At 38.2% G+C, this 25123-nt stretch overlaps 1 protein-coding gene across 29 annotated transcripts in view; it reads right to left on the minus strand.

Annotated features, from left to right (window-relative positions):
* Window positions 1–22246, minus strand: part of RAP1A (RAP1A, member of RAS oncogene family) — a 97861-nt gene extending 75615 nt beyond the window's left edge. For 6 of the 29 annotated variants that reach the window (XM_045385265.3, XM_045385262.3, XM_065547856.2 and 3 more), the window contains exons 1-3: window positions 22098–22246; window positions 16122–16200; window positions 13992–14085 (exon numbers count right to left, since the gene is read on the minus strand). Coding sequence is in view for 4 of the 29 variants with exons in the window: in XM_045385254.3 (XP_045241189.1) it covers window positions 13992–14026 (35 nt within the window). In the remaining 25 variants the exon portion in view is untranslated. Of the gene's footprint in view, window positions 1–13991; window positions 14086–14630; window positions 14711–16121; window positions 16202–16704; window positions 16770–21683 lie in introns of those variants that run through there. The other 23 variants (XM_015431211.4, XM_045385263.3, XM_065547867.2 and 20 more) reach the window with 11 other exon arrangements.
* Window positions 22247–25123: the final 2877 nt, after the last annotated feature.

Below are 25123 nucleotides of genomic sequence, written 5' to 3' on the forward strand. Positions count from 1 at the left end.
ATGACCAATTAATTAAGAATCAGGAAGGTGGATCCAGAATGTGGATATTTCTCAAAGCTCCCAGTTAAATCTAATGTACAGCCAAGCCAGCATTGCAACCCACCACACTATACACTTCTCTCCTCTCAAGGAGAGGAGTGGTAAGAATAGAATAAGAGTGAAGGGAGGGAGGAAGCAGGAAGATGAGAGAAACTTGACAAAACTTAACCTCTGAAGAGTGGAATTTTTATTTACTAGCAGGCTAATATAGAACTAGTCTTCATGTCTCATTGCTACACCTGAAGACTTAAAAACAAAATGAATTATAAAAAGAAAACTAATTATTTCTATATATGCGTATATGTACATATGCATGTTTTTACAGGAAACTTCTGTAAGGATACACAGCGAACCGAAAACCATTATTTTTGTCTCATTTGCCTTCTTGATCTGTACTTTTCAGGGCATTACCTGTATTCTTTTTAAAATACATTACTTAACAAAAATAGTGGCTTTTTTGTTTTTTCTGAGACAGGGTCTCACTGTCACCGAGGTTGGAGTGTAGTGGCGCAATCATGGCTCACTGCGGCCTCAACCTCCCATGCTCAAGCAATCCTCCCAACTCAGCCTTCTGAGAATCTGGGATTACAGGTATGTGCCACCACACCCTGCTAATTTTTTGTTTTAATTTTTGTAGAGACAGGGTCTCACTATGCTGCTTAGGGTGGTCTCAAACTCATGGGCTCAACCTGTCCTCCCACTTTGGCCTCCCAAAGTGCTGGGATTACAGGCGTGAGCCACCATGCCTGGTCAAAAATAGTGAACTATTAAAAAACCATGTGACTAAAAGGATGCTCAAGGATTACTTTATTATTACTTTGAATAGGAAAATAATTACAAAAAAGGGCTAGTAAAAATTACTTGATACTTTCCTGAAAAACAGCTTGCTTTTAGTCACTACACGAAACATAAAAATCTCTCAACTTCTATGTACTGTGAAGATGTATATTCTAACAAATCTATTAAAGAATCCTTGCTATCAGATGGCTATTATTAAAGTCTTACTGATACTAATTCATCACAATATTGAGGAAAAAATGTTTTAAATAATGAGAAATAATAAAAACATTTTAAGTTTTATAAAACACAAAATATCACACATTCTAGTTTTTGTAATTGCTTATAATAATCTCACATAATATTTAGTTAAAATCAAATATCGTCCTAAAAATAAATTAAACATCACTTACATGGACTATTCAGTTAAATGAATTTGAAGTTTTTCTATGGTTTCAGTCTTCAAAAAACAAAGAAGTAGGCAATGGTGGTAGGTAAGGCTTTATCTAAGCAATCAGGCTTGGCCAAAGGTCTAAGTGATAATGAGTTAATGCTCAAGCATGGGTTGTCATTTGTTTGCAGCTGTGATTCTGAGATAAAGGATTCAGTTTTATGTACATACACAAAGCATTTAGGTTAAATTTTGCACCAAAGAATACAATCTCTAACCTAAATGGTAAACCTCGACACACAAAATCACTGTTGTGATTTAATTTTCATAAACACACCATGCAAAAAGCATACCACTACCATGAAGGGAAGAAGTTGGCTTTTCACTTTGACAGATGCAGACCCACAATTCAAAGCAAGGTAAACCTCTGCAATAAGCTTAACCTAGCTGTGGTGACAACTCAACTCCAAGGGAGGCTAGTGTCAGAAAACAGTGCTGTCTGAAATGCCTGGGTACTGACTACCATTTATTATATTTATTTGATTAGTTTTCATCCTAGTGGTGAGTGTAGTACTCTCAGGAGAGATTTTTCATTACAAAGGTAAACTAACTCTTCCAGAACACTAAAACCATTTGAGAATCTCACCTGACAGTATGTCCTAACGAAAAAAAAAAAAAAGCTCATATTAGTTACTAATAGTATCAGAATCAACATTTAAAAATTTTAACAATACTGTGAGTGGCTACATTTAAAGAAAAAATAGTCTCAGAAAAAAATTAGTTTTAGAAAGGAAACATATTTCTACTTTAAAAAGCAAAGTGTAATTCATATGCAATGTTTACTGTTTTCTCATAAAGAAACCTACATAAATCCAGCAAAAACACTAGATTTTTAAAAATTCAGATTCTAATTCATAAGTGTTACCTACTATAACATCTATTCTGATATTTTGAGCTATATTAGACTAAACCTCAGGAAAATGTATGTATAACTCTGAAGGTAACACATAAGTAGAGAACTACAGAAATAAGCAGAAACAACACAGTATGATGTACGTAAATACATTACCAGAAATGTAAAAAAGATAGAGAGTATATCTCCTTTAAAAAGAATAAAAGCTTGACAGCAGAAAGAGTGTAAGTCCAAAATACTTCAATCAATAAACCAAAGATTAAAAGGCATATTTGACAGAAATGTTATGGTTCCAAGTATTCCCAGAAAGCTCACAGTTCAATAGGTTGTTTGTTCACTATGCAACTTTGATGTGCTTTTAGAGTTCTGAATTACTGCCAGGCCCTAAAAGTCCTCAAAAATCTGTATTATTCTAGACTATTTAAAATACAAATACTTGTCTTAAAAAAAAAAAAAAAAAAGATAAAAACCAAACACTTAGCCAAAATTCAACTGTGACTTATCTGCCTACTTATTAGAACATGTTATATTTCCTGATATAAAAGTAATTAAAATCTGGTCCAATACCAGAGTAGGCAAATAAAGGAATGAAAAAAATAGAAAACACAGGGTACGGTGGCTCATGCCTATAATCCCAGAACTTTGTGGGGCAAAGATGGGTGAATGGCTTGAGCCCAAGAGTTCAAGACCATTCTGGGCAACGTAGCAAAACACTGTTTCTACAAAAAATACAAAAAGTTAGCCAGGCATATTGGCATGCGTCTGTAGTCCCAGCTACTCAGGAGGCTGAGGTGGGGGAATCACCTGAGTACAATGAGCCACAATCCTGCCACAGCATCATAGCCTAGGGGTAGGAGTAAGATCATGTCTCAAAAACAAAAACAGAAAAAAAAAAAAGAAAGAAAAGAAAGAAAGAAAGACAAATAAACACACAAAAAAAGATCTGCACATATACTTTCAATTCTTAAATGACCCAGAATTCCATTACAAATAGGAATTTATGCTAAAAACAAAGACATACACAAAAACAAAACAAAATGGGAAAGAAAAGATCCTTCCATAGAAGAATGGACAAATTACTATGTATCATACAGCTTTCAAGAATGAGGTAGAATTATACATAGTGATATGAGATGACCAAAATCTTTCAGGCAAAATGCATTAGGCAAAAAAGCAACTTGCTGTAGTTAAGGAACAATCTATTTTTCTTTTTTAAAAGACAGATACAGCTATATAAATTATTTATATGTAGTTTTTATATAAATAATATATATAGCTATTTATGTTAGGATATATACAGGAAAAGGCTAGACAAAGATTCATTTTAATGGTGGCTGCCCTTGGGGAAAGGGACTTTCACTTTCTAAGTCACACACACCAAAAAATATTAAAATGTACAGAATGAAGTAATTCTACTTTTTGGAATTTATCCTGCAGAAATAATTAAGGATGCATGGAAAAATTCAACTATAATGATATTCATAGAAGAACTTTTATAATAAAAACTTGAAAACTATAGAAAAATCATTTTAAAAAATGATGGCAAATTCACATACTACTATACATCTATAGTATTTATCCATTAGAGATGATACTGTTAAAAGATATTCATTTATCATGAAAATTCACAAAATATTAAGAAAAAAGGGTGCATGAAATATTATGTATCTGATTTCACTTTCATCAAAGGCATATATACATTGAACATCACTGAGAAAGATGCATGCCAAAATATTAACAAGTTGTAAGGTAAAATTAAATGTGATTTTTGTTTTGGCTTATTGCATGCATTCTCAACAGGGGCAGTATCACCACCAATGGGGTAAAAATTGGCTCTTGAGGGGCAAAAAAAAAAAAAAGAATTCTTATTCTTTTAGTGCATAAAACACAGATACACATACAATACATAAATATACAGTTATATCTGTGGCATTAAAATTTCATGAGGGGGACAATTAGAAAAATATCTAAAAAGGCTGAGAAATAATCTCTAATTGGTACTTTATTTTTTTTCTACAATGAACTTGGTATTACTTGAGTTTGACTTAAGTAATCTACGCACATTTAACTAATTGAAAAGGTAAAACAAAACATAACCATGGAAAGCTAAGACATATCATTAATTTTCATTATTAAATATAAAATGTGCTTCTTTACTCCTATGGCTTTAAAAATACAACACAAAGCATTTTTTAAAAATAATAGTAAAATGAAAATATAGAGATAAATAAACCGAAAAAGTATCTCATCAGAATCATCTGGGGATCACCCACAGGAGTAAAACACAGCACCCTAGGCCTATCCCAGACCCATAAAATCAGTATTTCTGCAAGCGGGGTTACGAGGTATACCAGAGTAGCTTTTATTAAATGAAGCACACTTACATCATCACACCACTCCATGGAAATATGAAATCTAGACAGGAAATATATTTTAATTTGGCCTGAGAGATTTAAAAAATTATGTACTGAAGTAATAGAAATAATATAAGAGGCTGGAAATCTAGAAATTCCCAGTAAACTCACTCCTTCCCTTTAATGTATTCAAAGATTTACATTTTATCGGGCTTTCTCTGGGCACTATGTTCACAAAGAAACAGTTTTTAATTCTATGATGAAAATTAAGTAGAGAACAAAAGTCATGTCACTGTTGGGTAATAAAAACTGGGATACTGTCAGCTATACTCAATTCTCTAGTTAACAGACTTGTTCAGCACATCAGCCTTGAATTCAAAATTCTGCCTATACCAGATTATAAAGTTTTCATGCTAAATATTTTAGGTCTAAACTATTAAGTCATGAATGCCAAAGATTCATTGTATACATAAACAATGAAACTACCTAAGTGAGGGGTTAATGGTCCCACTTAATTAATGGGGAATACACAGGGTTGACCAAAACAGGGGATACACGGCATAATATATTGTTCCAGTCCCTAGGGATCTTTTAGCTCAGTTTCACAGAAACATCAATGCCAGCCTGGCACAGTGGCTCACACCTGTAATTCCAACACTTCGGGAGGCTGAGGTAGGGGGATCACCTGAGGTCAGAGGTCAGGAGTTCAAGACCAGCCTGGTCAACATAGTGAAACTCCATCTCTGCTAAAAATAAAAAGATTAGCTGGGTGTGGTGGCACACACCTATAATCCCAGGTACTTGGGAGGCTGAGGCACGAGAATTGCTTGAACCCTGCAGGCAGAGGTTGCAGTGAGCAGAGATTGCAGCCACTGAACTCCACCCTAAGTGACAGAGTGACACACTGTTTCAGAAACAAAACAAAATACAAAGGAAACAAAGAAACATCAATCCCAACTTTGGGATAATAACAGCAGCAATAATTTTAAGTGCTTCTTGTACCTCAGGCATGCTTATTTAATCCTCAAACAAGTCTAAGACATAGATACTGTTCTTTTTCCACTGATAGATGAGAAAACTGAGAAAAACTGGTAGGCACTATATGCAAACTTTTGCCAAGTGTTTTGCCTGCTGACCACAAATACAAATGACCAAATATTAAAAGCAAGATTTTGCATACCATTTATATAAATAAGTTTAAATCCTATAATTAAACACTTATCCATAAAACAGCATGTGATGTAACTGAAGCAAATCTGAGTCAGAAGAATCAAAAGGTTTCCAAGGCAAGGTACAACAGTACAAAACCTTTCCTATTTCTCTCATCCCCATGCCCAGAAAATGGCAACTTAATTGTGTGTTTGTTTTAGTTTTAAAGGAAAAATGTTTACCATAACATAAAATTCCACTTCAGAAATCCTATTTATTTGTAAAACCTTTAACTCATTTTATCACCTAAGAATCTTTATCTTTAAAAGCTTTATTAAATTTAATTTCATACTCTATAATGAATTCATTTTAGAACTCTTAGTTTGATTATAAAATATATGAACAGGCCAGGCGTGGTGGCTCACGCCTGTAATCACAGCACTTTTGGGAGGCGGGTGGATCACAAAGTCAGCAAATCGAGACCATCCTGACCAACATGGTGAAACCCCATCTCTACTAAAAATACAAAAATTAGCTGGATGTGGTGGTGTGTGCCTGTAATCCCAGCTACTCAGGAGGCTGAAGCAGGAGAATCGCTTGAACCCAGGAGGTGGGGGTTGCAGTGAGCCGAGATCGCACCATTGTACTCCAGCCTGGAGACAGAGGGAGACTCCATCTCGAAAAAATAAAATAAATAAATAAAAAGAAGGTAGAGTTCATAAAAGGCTTAACAAGGGAAATAAAATATAATATAACCTATAATAATATATATTATATAATATATAACATATAAAGTATCTATAACCCACACATCAGAGATAACAATCTAGGTCTTTTGGTGTTTCCTTTTAGCCTATGTTCTACACATGAATAGATACATGTTTTAAAAATAAGTACAAAACTCATACTATGTAAACACTGGTATTCTGCATTTACCAACGTAACAATAGAGAACTTTTTAAAAATAGCACAGACAAATGCAATTTTATGACTGATTTTCTATAAAACATTTTGGCCTATATAACTAAAAAATAGTTTATTATATTGTGAAAATTAACCAGGGTGGGAAGAGATAGTTGGTCCTTCATATAAAGGGCACTCTCTCAAATATTTGAATGTTTTTAAAAATCATCTTTAAATTTTACTGATTAAATAGCCATTTTCTTTGCACTATTAAAAACTTCACATGTCCATCTTTGGTATGCCAACACACAGAGGACACTGAATGCGTGGTTATGGGAGTGTTGTTATAAATGCAAAAGATCAAAATTGACCACAGGCTCAGCCCAGAACACTAGAACTTAAGCAGAGTCAGTTAAGAAAACCATAAAACAATGATTCTTTATATCCAGTATCTAAGGCCTACTATAGCTTATGTACACATGTAGGCAGATGGCACTGAGTGGTGACACAATCTCAAGCATGTTCTGTTGTGACAGCAGTCCAAGTCTGAAGCATAATGGGAATAACAGGATGAGTATATCAACTAAAACCCTCCAACCCATGGTTTCTACGGCAGATTTTGGTTGGTTCTTGAATTATAATGCTATTCCAATATAAAAGTTGTAACACTTAGTGAAATACTAGTCAGAAGTTATTAAACAGTAATTTAAAATTCAAAGGGATGTTTTACAACTGAGGTTTGTCCTAGGTGTGAAACTAAGTATTCAAAAAGACACAGAAACTTTTTTTTTTTTTTTTTTTTTTTTTTGAGATGGAGTCTTGCTCTGTCGCCCAGGCTGGAGTGCAGTGGTCAGATCTCAGCTCACTGCAAGCTCCGCCTCCCGGGTTTATGCCTTTCTCCTGCCTCAGCCTCCCAAGTAGCTAGGACTACAGGCGCCCGCCACCTTGCCTGGCTAGTTTTTTGTATTTTTTAGTAGAGACAGGGTTTCACCGTGTTAGCCAGGATGGTCTTGATCTCCTGACCTTGTGATCCGCCCACCTCGGCCTCCCAAAGTGCTGAGATTACAGGCTTGAGCCACCGCGTCCGGCCGACACAGGAACTTTTTTAAAAGATTATATACTATTAGACCAATTTCGAGATACTAAACTCCCAGGCTTCTTACCATTTGAATGTAAAAGAAACACTACCAAAATAACCTAATATATGAAAATCTAAACATGCAAATAAAGGTGTGCCTGATTATAATATTCTCCCTCCCAAATCACTTGCCTATGGTTTTTCTTAAGTTAATCTGATATCCTTAAATAATCACACCAGTTTTTACAGATACACATTTACAGAGCAAATTGATACTTGCCCTTTGTATGCCAAACAATTTTCTGAAGCATAAAAACTTCATGCTGGGGGTGATGTATGTCATTACTAAATCAATTGTATGATTAGAATGGAGAACAGCAAGATGCAATAGTAGGGCAGTCTAAAATCTGTCATACAGAAATCCACCAGGGAAAATTAAAAACCAACACTTTGCGGATACCAAGAACCAAAATATCATATAAAGTTATCTTTCATAGACCTGTCATAACAAGTGTCAGACAACTAGAAACAAATTTTAAAATACGTTCCTTCTTCACAACAACCCTCTTCATTTGATCTAGGTTTATTGTCCTTCCAACTCAAACCAACAAGACACCATACCTCATGTAGTAGTAATTATACTGCCACAAATGGTGACAGAGTAATCATATACTCTCTGAAGGTCTATGTAGGCTGCAGTATCTTTTTTTTTTGAGATGAAGTTTCACTCTTGTTGCCCAGGCTGGAGTGCAATGGTGCCATCTTGGCTCACCACAACCTCTGCCTCCCAGGTTCAAGGGATTATCCTGCCTCACCCTCCCGAGTAGCTGGGATTATAGGCATGCATCACCACGCCCAGCTAGTTTTTTTGTGTGTTTTTTTTTTTTTTGAGTGGAGACGGGGTTTCTCCATGTTGGTCAGGGTGATCTCAAACTCCCAACCTCAGGTGATCCACCCGCCTCGGCCTCCCAAAGTGCTGGGATTACAGGCATAAGCCACCGCGCCCGACCGTGGGCTCCAATATCTAATCCAAAGTATTCTATTCCTTCAACCATAATTTACCTCCTCCCAGCCCTCATTCCATCAATTTCATTTCTCTTCTTTGAGAAAATAAATTCCTTTTCCACAGTCTAGCACGTCAACTTCTGTGTGTCATTCCCCTATGGTAAATTCTGTATCATAATTATGTTCCTTTCTCAAACTTACTTGGATTTCTTTCAATTTCTCAATTAACTGTATTTACTTTCATCCTTTAGGTATCCATTCCTAATTTTAAATATTCATTTAAAAGAATACTAAACTTAAAACTTATTAAGATATTAATTAATCTGAAGGATTAGAAACTTGATAAACACAGGGTTGAGAGATTTCATACTCCTATTCTGCCTGGGTAGAGATGTTAAAAAAAAAAAAAAAAAAAAAAAAAGCCCTCATTTATCCTACTAACCATTAAATTAAATAACCAAGAATTGGCCGGGCGCGGTGGCTCAAGCCTGTAATCCCAGCACTTTGGGAGGCCGAGACGGGCGGATCACGAGGTCAGGAGATCGAGACCATCCTGGCTAATATGGTGAAACCCCGTCTCTACTAAAAATACAAAAAACTAGCCGGGCGAGGTGGTGGGCGCCTGTAGTCCCAGCTACTCGGGAGGCTGAGGCAGGAGAATGGTGTAAACCCGGGAGGCGGAGCTTGCAGTGAGCTGAGATCCGGCCACTGCACTCCAGCCTGGGCGACAAAGCGAGACTCCGTCTCAAAAAAAAAAAAAAAAAAACCAAGAATTATCAGTTCGTATTTCTAAGCAACAAATCACACACTTTGATATTCTAATAGAAGACAGAAAGAAACATATGCCAGCAACCCTGCCCCACTCCCCACAGACTGATAGATATTAGGTAGACAACTAACGCTGGCTACACAAACATCTGGACTACTGTAATTCCATCACTTCATTTCAGAATACTAAATTCTTAAATGGTTACCAAAAAAAAAAATTAAGACACAAACAGAACCAAAAGAGGTTACTGATAATGAATACTATGGTGCAAACCAGACTTTTTTTTAAAGCTGAAAATTCTACAAATTACTCAGTTAACAAAGCCTAAGAGAAAATTATACTTTGTAAGTGTTTGGTCTTTATTTCTCTCCTCAGGATTTTTACCATATGATTTATGAAAAAAAAGACAGGTGAAGTCACTTTACTTCTGAAGAAATTTTCTAGACTCATTTAAGAGAAAAATGGTGTGACTCACTGAAAACAGTATAGGGATAGAGGCAGTCTCCTGTCATTTACTCATTCATTCATGTTTACATTTAAGCAAGATACAAATATGTATTGATCACCTATTTTCTGCTTTGTATTGCAGAAGTTCCTTCTTCTGGAAGTTTACCATCCACATGATCCTCTATTATTGGAGCTGTGTAAATTTTCACAAATTATATAATTACTTTGAGTTTCATCGGCTGTAAAAAACTGAACAATATCTACTTTATAGATTGACTGTGCAAATTAAATAGGATATAAGGGGTCTACACTCAAAAACATGATTCCCTTCTCCCTGTAGGTTCATTACAGATAGGACATTAATCAATGGCTCCCAACCTTTCTACAAAAAAACTCTATTCCCTTCCATGGGTTTCGCGTCTTTAAAGATTTTTGTCTACCAACTGCATTGACATCTTATTAATCACGTAAGTAAAAGTTAATCAAAATCACACAAGTAAAAATTCTCAAATTGCCAAAGACTTAAAAACTAACAAAACCCAATGCTAGGATCTTGAAGGGATAAGAACAATATTTTATTTCCTTAACAATCTGGAAATCGCTACAATGCATGATAATGATTTGAGTCAATATAATCATTGGTCAAAGAAAAGATACATAATATTTTACCTGTATAAATCTGTTTAGAGTAAATGCACAATTTTCATTTGGCCTTTTATAATACTAATCATAATTCTTTCCTATCTCTGCAGATCCCTGGGAAAAAACACAATTTATGGACCATAAATCAGTGATTCTGTATGTCTAGAAAAACTACTGGTTATCCTACAGATTTAAATGAGTATTATTAGTAACACCATCTTCAAATTCATAAGTTGCATATATTTACCCATAAAGAGAAATAATATCCGGTGAGTTGTTCCCTATAAACCTCATCTACCAGGCTTTTCCTAGTCTTGTGATGACAAGGATCTTCTTGTTCTTCCTCAAACATGATGACCTGCTTCCCACTTTAAGGCCTTTGCACCAACTGGGCCCTCTGCCTGGTTCATTCTTCTTATATACCGCTATGTGTCTGGCATTTTGTAATTCGGGTGCCACATTAAATTTCACCATCTCAGTGAGCTTTTCCACAACACTCAATTTAAAACCCTTTCATCATTCTCTATCATTTCATCTTGCTACAGTTTCTTCATGGCATTTGGGACCTCTGAAATGATCTTATTTACTTGTTTTTCTACTGTGTTTCTCTACGATCATCAACCCTTCAGTGGTATAAAAATTGCCATGAAAGCACACCTTATTCACTGCTAAATCTCTGGTTCCTAGAATAGTATCAAGCACTCAATAATCACTCAATAAATACATGTTGGACGAGTAACCAAACTGTTTATTATTACAGTAGGGAATAACTGATTTCTTAGTCAAGAATTTATAGTTAGCATTCAAAATTGCTGATTCAAAAGGAGTATGAAAAAAATCTTCTGATAAAGAAAAATATACATAATATTTTATTCAACCAGTAGGCTTCATTGTCTTTTATTTTAATCCTCTGGGATAGGCTATAATACTCTATTCACATTTCAGACACTTCGTATGTCACCTTATATAAAAATTAAATGAACTATCTTATAACAGTATACCATAAACTGCTAGCTACTTAATTTAATAATTTTTCTGTCAAGATGCAAGCACATTTCTAAAAATGTAAGACAACAGTCCATCATAGTGACAATACCAGAATGGCCCAAACTAAGGACTACGCTCTTCTCTCAGCTACAGTTTAAGGAGTAGGAGTGATGGGGAGAGAATGACTATAGCTCAGATTTCTGCTGGACAAACAGGCAGAAGTATCCTCAAACCTATTCAAGAGAGACTCATAGTCTGTAGACATTAAATCATCGTTTTGAATATCTGAAGCCCCTTTAGTAAATGAAATTTCATTCAGTTGACCAGACCTGGGCTTTTGCAGATTCGCATAGCAAAAAAAAAAAAAAAAGTCACACGCACACAATCCCCAACACTACAATGAGCACTATGAGTTACATTTGCTTATTCATTTAAAAATATTTTCAAGGATACTTTTAAAGGGAAGAGATTTGAGTAAAAATAATAAGAACTTTATTTTTGAATTTAGGCAATATTTGGAAACTAAAAGAAACATTAAGAAAGGTATGACAACTCACTGTTTTAAAAAATGCAAACACCTTAGAAGTATCACAAGCCTGTATTTTTTTAAATTGGTGGTTGCTTCTTTTCTCCATTGGAAGATAGCGAGCAAACAATTCACAGTTCATGTGAGTTTACTTATTAGTCAAAAAGAAATACTATTAATATCAATCTCCGGCTAACTTGCTTTATATTATTCAGTCAAGTGGAAAATATGAGTAGAGCTCTAGTCAGGTACTAGAATGACTAAAAATGGCATCTACAAACTCTCTTTTTTTAATTAGGAAAATTCAGGGGTGAGGGAGAAAACAGGAATACTAAAAGTAATGTTTTTCTAAAGATCATACACCCAATTTCCCATTTTTTTGCTTCTATATTTTACTTAGAAGCTGCTTAACAAACAAGAACTCTATATTTCACTTCTCATCACCTCTGCTCACACGACTGGGGTTTTTAAAGTCCTGCAGCAATCACAAATGCTACAAAAACCACATGCAGAAGAACTTCACCTTACAGTGAAGAGTTTTAAGGTAATACCTCCAGAAATACAAAGTCTAAAAGCGAGGATATCCTGTTAATCAGGAACTCAAAATGCTATCTAAATACAATTACTGCAGGAGATTGTGCATATATATTTTTAAAAGCATAAATATATGCTTTTTACTGATGAAATGATAGGAATCTCAGAATGTTTTATCCTTCAATTTTTTCAAAACCAATAGTAACAAGCAAAGTATACTGAGTCCCATCTTCTCTCAAAGGCTGCCTAAATGCATATAAGCCTAGACTGTTTCTTTTGAATTTAATCTCCAAATTGGTTGCACAGATCTTCACAACCATGAAGCCTAAGCACTTGCCCCCAAATCCTCCCTGTTTTCATTTAAACCCTCAGATCTTACCTTACCTGTGTTTATATTAATCCAGATTCCCTGTCTTCAACCTCTTCCTTCCTCAATTCATTCTGTACTCTACAAGCAAATTCATCTGCTTTTTGATGAATGCTTTTATCAAGTCATTTTCCGCATACCAAAGCTTGCACTCCTGAAAAAGTCTACTTACCAACCTAGCATTCAATGGCTTAAAAGTCTAACTCCAATCTCCATATTTCTCCCTTATCTCCATATTTTCTAACTATACAAAAGTCTAGGCTTCTGTCAAATTAATCACCTGTCCTCCAACTTCTCCTGAACTTTCCTTCTATCTTGGCACATGCCATTCCTACCACAAAGAATGTCCACCACTCCCCTCCTGCTGCCACTGCTCACCACAGCCCATTTGCATTTCTGTATTTATTCATGTAAACAAGAACACAAAAATGAGATATTTCTTGCCCTTGAGGAGACTGTCAGAAAAAACAAATTTAATGAAAATAGCTAGTTTTTATTAAATACCTATGTGCCAAGTGGTCTTACGCATTATTTCTAATCCTCTCAACAATCCTACGGGGTAGATATTATTATTCTCCTTTTATAAAAATAAGGAAGCCAAGGTTTAGAAAAATAAAATCATACACATATTTAGCAGGTTGCCTCAAATCATATACTTAGTGAGTGGCAAAGCAAGGACACGAACCCAGGCTGCCTAACTCCAGAGCTACTGCTCTAGACACTAACAGATTTTTTGTTTTTAAAGTCAGAACCATGTGACTACCCCCTTCATCTATCTGAAATAATTTAGTTTTACATAATATTTCTACTTATTACATACTATAAAACAAGCTTTCTCATGTTTGTCATTTTAATAAAAGAATATTAAAATTCTAGCTCTCCAAAAAAAATGCTCAAATTGCAACTTTAGGGTAATTTTTTTTATCACAGATTACTTTTACCTAAAATATTTTTAAAGAAACTCATTTCAGTAAGTTTTTGGGAAAATAACTGCAAATTTCTTTCATACACTATGATGGTTTTACACATTACTAATATGAGGATTTTTGTTATTACCCCCCAAGAATGTAACAGATATCTATCACATTGGCAAAGACTGTAAAAACTGACCTACTCAATGCCATTGAAGGTGCAGTGAGACACATACTCTTATACACAGGGTAATCACCCTCTGATCCAGTTACCCCACTTCTGGGAATCTATCCTACAAGAAGAAAAAAAACCAGAGATGCAATCAAAGATACATGTACAAAAAATGTCTGTTCCAGCATTATTTAAAATAGTAGTATTATAAAGAATCAACCATAAAGTCTCAATCTAGGAGACCAACATCCCATTCAGGAAAAAAAAAAAAAAGTAGGATCAAAACAGTATATATAAAGTTATAATTCTAAGTTTGGTAAAAAAATAAATAAATAAATAAATAATCTGTACATGCAAGGAACGAACTGGAAAAATGTATATTAAAAATATTAGCAGTAATTTTTTCTGGATGATAGGATCATGGATCTTTTCAATTTATTCTTTACACTTAACATTCTTTTCAAAATATGCCACAGTATAACATGAATTACTATAAACAGAAAAAAATAATGTTTAAGCAGTTATAACCACTGAAAAACATCCTGAACCTAACAAGGGCATATTTCTTGGAATATGAAATACATTTCTTAGTGCAAAGAAAATGTCAGACTTGTTTCCAGCTTCTATTATGCCCAGAAGCTTGTTTCCAGCTTCTATTATGCTCACCTTTACTTTTAGGTTGTGTAAAGAATGTCATCCAAAACTCAGTAGTACCTGTATTTATGAAACTGCACAAGGTCCACTATCTAAAAGTCAGCCAATGTTCCAAAAGAAAGAATCACAGTTAAATGGACTATTTTATTATATATGTCTACTGAGAATAATACATGTCCAATTAATCCAAACTCAAAACATGCAAAAATGGAAAAACCAGAACAATTATTCTCATTTTGCAAACTAACTAAATATATTATTGTTGCCTTATAAGTACATCATAATTAGGTTGGGAGAGAAGAGGATCTTGAAAATAAAACTGTCAAGCTAATAACAGTCACTAAAAATGCACATTTATGCATGTTGTCTATTTGCACATTTCTGTCCTAGCAGATAGTTGACTTTAGTGGCAAAGGATGATTTTAATCAGCGTAGAAAAAAATATTAACATGCCATTCTACAAAACAACTTCTGACATTAAACAGAGAATTGAAATTGCTAGCTGAACCAGGAAACAACTTCCCTAGAATGTCTGTATATACAGGCATATGTGTGTGTGTGTGTATGTATGTATACATATGCAGAAAAGCTATTTACTAAAAATAAGTGTTGGACTGAAGTAAAATAGGCAGTAAAGCAAAAAATTCTTATTTAACTCTATTTTAAACAACTGGGAAACCGATTTGGTCCAACACTAATAAGCTGTTAGAAAACAAGACCACCAAAATAGCTGTTCACCAACTAAGAGAATTTGAAATGTCCACAATTTATTTTACTTATAAATATGAGTATCATTCTATTTTCACTCTATAATGAAAATACAACAGTGATTTACAAAACACATGACAGGCTGTGGCAAACAAAATAAACGGCTAGACTATAAATTCCTTAAAGCAGAAACTACACCTTCACATCTCAGTATTCATCAAAGAGCCTAATTTGGGGTTACTCAAACATCTGTTCAATGACTGAATCTGAAATCTATTAATGAAATTATGAATTAACTGTGGTGGCACACGCCTGTAGTCCCAGCTACTCAGGAGGCTGAAGTGGGAGGATAGCTTGAGCCCAGGAGGTGGAGACCAGCGTGGGTGATATAGCAAGACTGTGAAAGAAAAAGGAAGAAAAGGGAAATAGAAAAAGAAAAAGAAAAAGGAAGAGGAAGAGAAGAGAGAAAAGAGAAAAGAAATTATGCAACCTATTCACAAGCACAGGATGGAATTGAAAGGGTAGTTACAAAGGTATCAATAGATTTGGGCTAGATTGTTAACTGTGTAAAACTGAAAGATTGGTGTTAAAATTTCAACTGCTACAATATTTAACTTAGTGCCTGTTTGCTTAATGTTTTATAATACAGCCAACGTGTCTAGAACAGAATGATCATACTGATAAAGGAATTTTAAAATGTCACTGAAAATACAGTGAGTGAATTTACTCTCTGGATTACACATCTGACATATCTGAAATGTATATAGTCAGCAAGAAGAGATTTCCACTACTTACAGTCATATAAACTGCATTTGTGATATATCCAAATAGTTGTATTCAGTTCTTTGTGCCTCTTTTTATAGTTTTGTCTTTTCTAAAGACAAAAAACCAAACAAACAAAAAAGAAAACAGTTAAAAAACAAAAGACAGCTAAACCACAGTCCTATCATGAACAAAATTATCTTTTACATCCAGAATAAGTGGGTACAGCACTGCACTGCAAAAAACCATGAATGAGTAGTAACATGTTATAGGTGTATACACCTAGGAGTTCAAGGTAAGGCACTTCAAGTTTTAATTAACCCAATAGTATCTTTTATTCGTTTTTTTTTTTTTAGTTTAATATACTGCTATTCTTGTGAAATATGGCCTAATTTAAATACATTCAGACACTAAAACATATGAATACATATTTAATTTTAAATTTGGTTAACTTTAACACTTTGAACCACTCTACCAGTATAAACTAAACAGGTTAGAGGTAAGAAACACTGGGAAAATTTGAGTGACTTATAAAGAAATTTTTTTCAGATTTATCTAACCTAAATTTATATAGCCTAAGTAAATAAGTCATTAGTGCTTTTTAAAAAGCCATTACCTTGTCTACTGATTGGAGTTTATTTCATAAAACATTTAATTTTCCATGTGGATATCATGTACTTCTGAAAATTTTATTAAAAGAATTATTTAAACCACTTATAAAAGCACGTTATTTCCTGTTTCAACTCTACCTTAATAACCATACACAATTTCCTTTTTTTATTGGTGCACATGTATATGCGTGTTTGTACCTTCTACCTCTAAAAGGTTTATTTTCAAGCGGAAATGAGAGCACCGCATGGTTCTCTCTTGAACTGCTTTGTTGCTCAGAACCTCATGATAATGAACAAAGCTAAGCTTATAGGTTCAATACTCATCTGGATCATTTAACTTTGAAACAAAGTGCCCTCTTAACCAGTCATCTCACAACTGTGTGTAGGGGACTGAGAGAACGTGAATTATGCAGTGCAAATCTATACCACTATTACAAAAGTTTCAAAATGTAAATGAGCTAATATTAACATCATCTTTGTATATGAAAAACTGAAAAGCACATAAAAACGAATGCTTGTAATTCCCATACTTCATGCACACAATAAAAGAAAATATGGACACTTCATCTGTCTCAGTAACATACTAAAGCTTAAATATTTTTGTTTAATGCTAATCTGTTTCATAAGATATGAATCTGGCATTAAGTAATGCAGCACTTACATGACATCAGAATAAGCAAAACATTCTTGGAAATAGGCCGTAACTCTTCTTACAAATGATTAGGTGTAATCAATTAATTGTTACAACCAATTAATTTGGAAAGTGACATTATAAACAAGTAAACTTACATTCAATGTATCTCAATATTAAAATATAAATGCTTTACATTAGTTATTTTCATTGATCAACTAAAGAGAATTTTAGAACCACGAGATTAGAAGTTATCTGAGGTTCAATGAACATTTACGGTGTCCCTATCACATGTCAGAAACAGAGCAAGGTGCTTTCAAGTAACTCAAATGATTCAACGCACTCCCTTGTATAGATGTCAAAGCTCCCCACCTATGTCAAATTAAGCCATCTAGGTTCCAGAACCAGAAATACTGGGCAAAGCCCTCAAAATGGTATAGTTTTCTATCAAAACTGGTATCATCATCCCCTATAAACCAAATAAAATTTCAATGTTGACCTATTTAACAAAAACAATAGTCTCAGTCACACGAGGCCAGCACTTTGGGAGGTCGAGGCAGGCGGATCATGAGGTCAGGAGTTCGAGACCAGCCTGACCAGCATGGTGAAACCCTGTCTCTACTAAAAAAAATACAAAAATTAGTCGGGTGTGGTGGCACACACCTGTAATCCCAGCTACTCAGGAAGCTAAGGCAGGAGAATTCCTTGAACCTGGGAGACGGAGGTTGCAGTGAGCTGAGATCACATCACTGCACTCCAGCCTGGGTGACAGATCAAGACTCTGTCTCAAAAAAAAAAAAAAAAAAAAAAGTCTCTTGAACAACTATAAAGAATTACAACAAAAAAATTCAACTGTGAGTCTACAACTAAGTACCTACACAATTTACTGCAAAGAACAAAACATGGGGCTGTCACAGCTATAAAATTCTAAAAACAGCACACAAAACAGAAATTAAACAAATTACAGATACCATTAAAAATCGCTTTGTTGCTGGCCACAGTGGCTTACACCTGTAATCCCAACACTTTTGGAGGCCAAGGTGGCCGGATCACTGGAGGTCAGGAGTTTGAGATCAGCCTGGCCAACATGGTGAAATCTCATCTCTACTAACAATTAAAAAAAAAAAAAAGAAAAAATTAGCTGGGCTTGGGTACCTGTTATCCCAGTTACTCGGGAGGCTGAGACAGGAGAATCGCTTGAACCCAGGAGGCAGAGGTTGCAGTGAGCCAAGATTGCACCACTGCACATCAGGCTGGGTGACAGAGCAAGACTCTTCTTTTAATTTTTAAAAATATCCCTGTGTAAGGAAAAAAACAACTACCGACATGAAAATTTGGATGTCTAATCCCTATTTTATATAAAATATCATCAACCATACACTAAAGTTCATAGGTAACACTAAACACTGGCAAGATCTGGAGTAACACTAAACACTGGCAAGATCTGGAGTAACTATTACAATACAAATCATGACAGACTGTGAAACCCCCTGAGGGCAGAGACCCTGTCTAATTCATCTCTGTATCCAACAATTAGCACCCTGTAGTTAAATGTTGAAGAGAGGTAAGCTAACATCCGAACTTTAAATGTGAGCTGTTGAAATATTCAACTTAACAATCTGAAAGATCTCCTTTTATGACTGACATTGTTTTTCAAATGTTAAACAATAATGTCCAATGCAAGTATAGCAGTGGCATTACCATGAAACGTTTGTCAACAACTGTGGCTGTCAAAATTAGTATAACCTAGTCTTCAGAGTATAAGGCAGGGTAAGGAGATAGAAACAGTGGCAGGGAAGGGTAGTGAGGGAAGACTGAGACTGGTGCAGAGACCTGAAGGAAGTGAGGGATATATTACAGGCAGAGAGGACATCAAGTGCAGACACCTGAGTGTATTTTACCTTTTTGGGAACTAGGAGGCCAGTGTGGCTGGAGTACAGTAAGCAAGAGGAAAAGTAAAGGGGCTTGAGATTCAAGAAATAGCCGGGTCGCTGTAAGGCTTGTAGGCCATGGTAAGAACTTTGGATTTTACCGCCGAGATGGGAAAACACTGGAGGGTTTTGAATAGAAAAAAGACTTGTTCTGAAGTTTGTGAGCATCATTGTAGCTGCTGTGTGGAAATCAACTTGGGGTGGAGGGGCAAGAGTGGAAGCTGGAAGATCAATCAGGAGATTAATAATCTTCATTTCTGGCCGGGCGCGGTGGCTCAAGCCTGTAATCCCAGCACTTTGGGAGGCCGAGGCGGGCGGATCACGAGGTCAGGAGATCGAGACCATCCTGGCTGACACGGTGAAACCCCGTCTCTACTAAGAAATACAAAAAACTAGCCGGGCGAGGTGGCGGGCGCCTGTAGTCCCAGCTACTGGGGAGGCTGAGGCAGGAGAATGGCGTGAACCCGGGAGGCGGAGCTTGCAGTGAGCTGAGATCCGGCCACTGCACTCCAGCCTGGGCGGCAGAGCGAGACTCCGTCTCAAAAAAAAAAAAAAAAAAGGGCCGGGCGCGGTGGCTCAAGCCTGTAATCCCAGCACTTTGGGAGGCCGAGACTGGCGGATCACGAGGTCAGGACTCCGTCTCAAAAAAAAAAAAAAAAAAAAATCTTCATTTCTAACCTTTTTCAGTGACTGCAAAAGTGTGTATCTTTCTGCTGTTGGGCCAGTAGTTTCCTTTTCTTCCCATCTATTAAAATAACTAAACGAACATGTGCATACACAACATTTTCTTTCTTTTGGAATATTTCCTTGGGATTCATTTCCAGAAGGACTACAGGATCAACGTATATGAATATACTTGTCGTCTGGGGTATATTAAGTGTAGATACTGTCCTTCCTGAGGCCATACAAAGAGTGAACAAAGGCTTTTGAGTTAATATCTAACTGTGGGGATTCCATCCAGTTCACTTCTAAGACAGATGTTCATAGTTGGCTTCAGAGGGTCCCTAAAATTAATGCAAAATTTTGTGAATAAATGCCTATTAACTTTATTCTGGGAAGAGAGTTTATATATTTCATCATATTCTCAAAGGTGTCAGTGGCCTAGAAAAGGTTAAGAATTACTATTTTACAAACTGGAAATGGACTGCAATATCCTAATATAGGGTACCTCTCAAAAGGACAGAAGATTTAACACCTTGACTCATCTTTGTAATCATTCAATTCATTCAACAAATACTGAACATATGATCCTCAATACCTAACAGCTAATCGTATCTGAAGTAGACCGTAATTTAAAACACCAAGGAAACTAGACAGGATTCACTGAAATATCACGCTACAAAAGAATATCGAACCATATAATTTCAAAACAAAAATGTTACAGGAAAGCATAATAAAGACAGAAAGTCTGGGGCCTAATTTAACGCTTATTATGTCAAAGTATCACAGAAATAAATTACATCACAAGGAAAGAAAAACTACACATAGGCATGTCCACCCCCACACATTCTGACAGGAAACCCAAAGAAAGTTTCCAAATCCTGTTTCCAGCAGCATCTCTTCTGAGACGGCCCTTCATGCTTTTGACGGTAGGAGCCCCAAGTTAAATCTAAGAGCTGATGCTTTACTCTTACTGTAATAAAAACAGAACTATCATCCGCCACCTAAGGAGAAGAGTGGCCACCTGTAGGGCTGTGGCTCATTCACCTTCTGCCCTATTATTTTATTTCATTTTTTATACCTCCTCCCTTCAAAGAAGTAACAAAACTATTTTCCCTCCCAAAACAGAATGCATTACTCCTCAACGGCAGTTCTTTTTCCAAGAGGTCAAAGGTTCCCTAAACTCTGGTTCTCAGCTCTATGAGGAGATCCCATTTTGTAGGCACAAATGTCTTCCTCTCATCTTCTCCCCGTAGCAGTAAATTACACAATTCGGCTGAAGACACTGTCCTTAACTTCCTGAGTAAGGGGGCAAGAGATACTCTCACCAACGCTAGTTTGAAGGATAACAAGAATCACACCGTGACCTCTTCCCTAACAAAATTCAGGGAAGAAGCAGAGACGCATGAAAAGTAACATTGAAAAGGCGAACACATGGTAAGCTAAGGAAGACAGGGGGGTAAAGAAGGCGGGAAAGGGGCTGGAAGGTGGAGTGGGATGTAGATGTCAGCCCTATTCACTGGGGGAATAAAGGAAGGAAAGGGAGACCCTGAACCCTGACAGAAGTGAGCCCGGAGACAGCAACGCTCCAGTCTACCCGCACTTCTACAGCAGAGGACAGAGAATTCACCCAACCCTAGAACCCCCTTCCCCGTGTGTCCCCCCCGCCCCTCCCTCCGGCCCAAAAGGGAGAGCTGGGTTTGAAGGAAGCTCTGACCCTAGACAGGGGACATGCAAGAGGAGGAAGGCAGCGATGTCCAACCTTCTACGTCTCTCAGGCAGTGAGGGACGAGGGCACCGTGTCTGGGGAGACGGCGAGGTAAATGGGCTTGTGCTATGACACCTCAGGGAGTTGAAGGGTGGGGGACACAATGTCCTCTTTCTCTCCCACAGCCGGCCGGGGCCCCTCCCGACGGTCTCCCGCAGGCCTACAGTCGACCGGGTCGGTCCGCGGGCGTGGCTGGCCCTGGTCCTGGCTGCGGCCGGGCCTCCCAGATCCCCGGCCCCTCCCGCCGGCCAGGCCCCCGGGCCGCCGCCCCGGACACCGACGGAACGCGGAGGAGGAAGGGGGAGCCAGGCGACTGACCGGCGACATGAGCCGCCTCACCCTCTGCTCGGCCGACCCGCGCCCCCCGCTCCCTCTGGGGCCGTCTGGGGCTCCCCGCCCCTCACTCACCCCCCCGGTCCAGCGCCTCCTCCACCTCCTCCACCTCCTCCTCCTCCTCCTCCTCCTCCCTCCTCTCGGCCGTGGCTCCGGCTCCGGCTCCGGCTCCGGCTCTGCGCGGCGACGGCGGCGGCGGCGGCGGCGGCCTCGGGAGCGGCGGCGGCGCCTCCTCCAGAACGCGCACGCACGCAGCACGCAGGCCCCGCCCCCCTGTTCTACCCCGCCCCTCCAAGTTGGCGACAGCTGGGCTTCGGCCCCGCCTTCCCCGCGGCGTTCCGGAGTCAGCTTAAAGGAGCCGCGCACATAGGAGCCGGGAAAGCCTGGAACTACCGGGAAGGGGCGGGGAGTTTTAGCTTTGCATAGGGCGGGATGGAGGTGGGTAAGACCGGAAAAAAAATGAGGAAGGGTCCAAAGATTCAGGAAGAGCATTTGGAGGGAACGCAATCATTCGACAAGCCCTAATTGAGCACCTGTTAGGTTCCAGGCGCTGTTGTCACTAAACGCAGAGGGATAAAGCCATAGAGTAGGCAAATACCCTCTTGCAGCTCGCATGCTAGTGGAGTGGGAGAGGGAAGACAGACAACAAACAAGTGACAAAAATTGCAGGTAATAATAAGTGGTGTGGAGAAAAATAAAGCAGGGGATAGGGTGACTTTACACCTGGTGAGATACTGCCTCTCGAAGAAGACCTTTGAGCGCATACACACGGGATGAAGGAATAAGTCTTGCAAACACGCGGGCCGGGAGAAGGAATAGCCTTTCCAGGCTGAGAGAAAATCAGCCGTAAACCCAGAGGTGGAGATACGCTTGCCATGTTGCAGAAACAGTGAAAGGCCAGCATGGCTGAGCAGCGTCAGCCAGCCCGAGAGCAGTACCAGCTAGGCTCGGAGAGGCGGGCCAGTAGCCAGATCCAGTGAAGCCTGTGGGCCATTATAACAGCACTGGAAACCATGAGAGAAGGGTGAGCCGAGGAATGACGGCATCTGATTCACATTGTTAAAAGTTAGTCTTGCTGATGTGTGTAAAATACACAATGGGGAAGCACGGATGTCCTTGGGATACCAGTAAAGTAGCTTGGACTAACTAGCCTGGCAGCCATGGACAGGATGAGAAGAAGGCTATTTTATTTTATTTAGATACATTTTGATTGGAATGGATTTGGATTTGGGACATAGCGTGTGAAAGGACAAAAAGAAATCAGAGTTGATTCTTAGGTTCGGGCCTGATGACTGAGTTAATGGCGGTGCCACTTAATGAAATGGAGGAGCAGATTTGGGGATGAGGAACTTAAGAGTCTTTTCTTACACGTTACGTTTAAGGTGCCTATTATACATCCAAATGGAGATGTTGAATAAGCAATTGATATATGAGTCTAGAGAGACACATTTGGGATTCATTAGCACATAGATACTTTTTAAGTCTTAAGTCTAGTTAGGATCACATAGGGAGAGGAGATAGCTGAAGGAAAGGACGAAGAGGCACTCCAACGCTAGAAAGGTAAGTAGAAAAGGAGGAGCTACCAGTCAGGGCAGGAGCACCAGGAGAAGGTGAAGCGTTGGAAAACAAGAGAATTGTTTCAGGAAGGAGGGAGTGAAGAGTCTTATCAGATACTGCTGAAATTAGTAAGATAAGGAAAGAGAATTTGAACACTGGATGTGGCCTGATGAAGTTGCTGATGACCTTGATGAAAACAGTTTCAGTGGAGTCATAGGGGAGAAAGTCTGATTAGGGTATGTTAATAGGATAGGAGGTGAGGAAGAGAAAGTGTTCTAAACAGCTCTTGAGAGACTTTGCTGTGAAGGTGAAAAGGGCAGTAGCCAGCGAGGTACTTGAGATCAAGGGAGGGTATTTTAAGATGATAAATGCTTTTTCTCATTTTGGTATGCTGGAATGATTTTTTTTTTTTGAGACAGAGTCTTGCTCTGTTGCCAGGCTGGAGTGTAGTGGTGCAATCTCAGCTCACTGCAACCTCCAACTCCCTGGTTCAAGCGATTCTCCTGTCTCAGCCTCCCAAGCAGCTGGGATTATAGTCATGCGCCACCACACCCGGCTAATTTTATATTTTTAGTAGAGACAGGGTTTCTCCATGTTGGCCAGGCTGGTCTAGAACTCCCGACTTCAGGTTATCCACCCGCCTTGGCCTCCCAAAGTGCTGGGATTACAAGCGTGAGTCACCGCGCCCAGCTGGAATGATTCTTTAGCGAGGTAAAATTGATGACACAGAAGGCAAGAGGAGACAACTGGAGAGAGTGTCTTCAAGTAGGTGAGAAGCAATTGGATCTAGCACACAAGTGAAAGGGTTGGCCTAGGATAGGAGTAAGGGAATGCATTCACACGCTATTTCTGGAGAGAAGGTAGAGTGTCTGGGTGCAGATACAGATAGATTAGGCAGTACATTTGGTGGTGGCACACTCAGGCCCCTGCAGAGCAGAGGCGGCAAGTAGGAGCTGAAATGTAGCCCTTGCTTTGCCGGCAAAGCCATGTGCCCTGGTGGGGTCACATCAGCCTTGAGGAAAGGGTACCTTTCTGATTGCTCCACCAGGAGAGGTGGTGCATTTTAGCAGTCCTGCATATAACACACACACATGCGCATACACACACATGCATACCCACACACACACACGTATGCACCTTTTCCCAGTTTCCACTGAGTGCCATGTGTACTGGCTGCCTCACTGGGATTGATGAGGTAAGATCTGTTCTTTAAACAATGAAAAGCTGTTTGCTATTAAAGAGATAGAAGAAAGTGAAAAATAATCGCCTTGAAGGGTGGAAAAGTAACTAGAGAAGCGTAGTATGGACAATGCTGAGTGCCCTCTTGAGTCGATGGTCATACATTAAAGTGAGACCACTCAGCAAGGCCGTGTGATTCTCCTCCAGCCACATTCCATTGCTTGGGGGTTGGAGGAGAATTGTATTTGACCAGGTCTGAGTTTTGCTGGGGAAAGCCGATGAGAGGGTAGGAGTATTATGTAAGGGAGTCATTATGGTGATAGACCTTGGAATTTAAGCTGGGAGGGAAGAGAGGGCAAGTGGTG

Source organism: Macaca fascicularis, chromosome 1 (assembly GCF_037993035.2).
Source record: "Macaca fascicularis isolate 582-1 chromosome 1, T2T-MFA8v1.1".
Taxonomy (NCBI): Eukaryota; Metazoa; Chordata; class Mammalia; order Primates; family Cercopithecidae; genus Macaca; species Macaca fascicularis.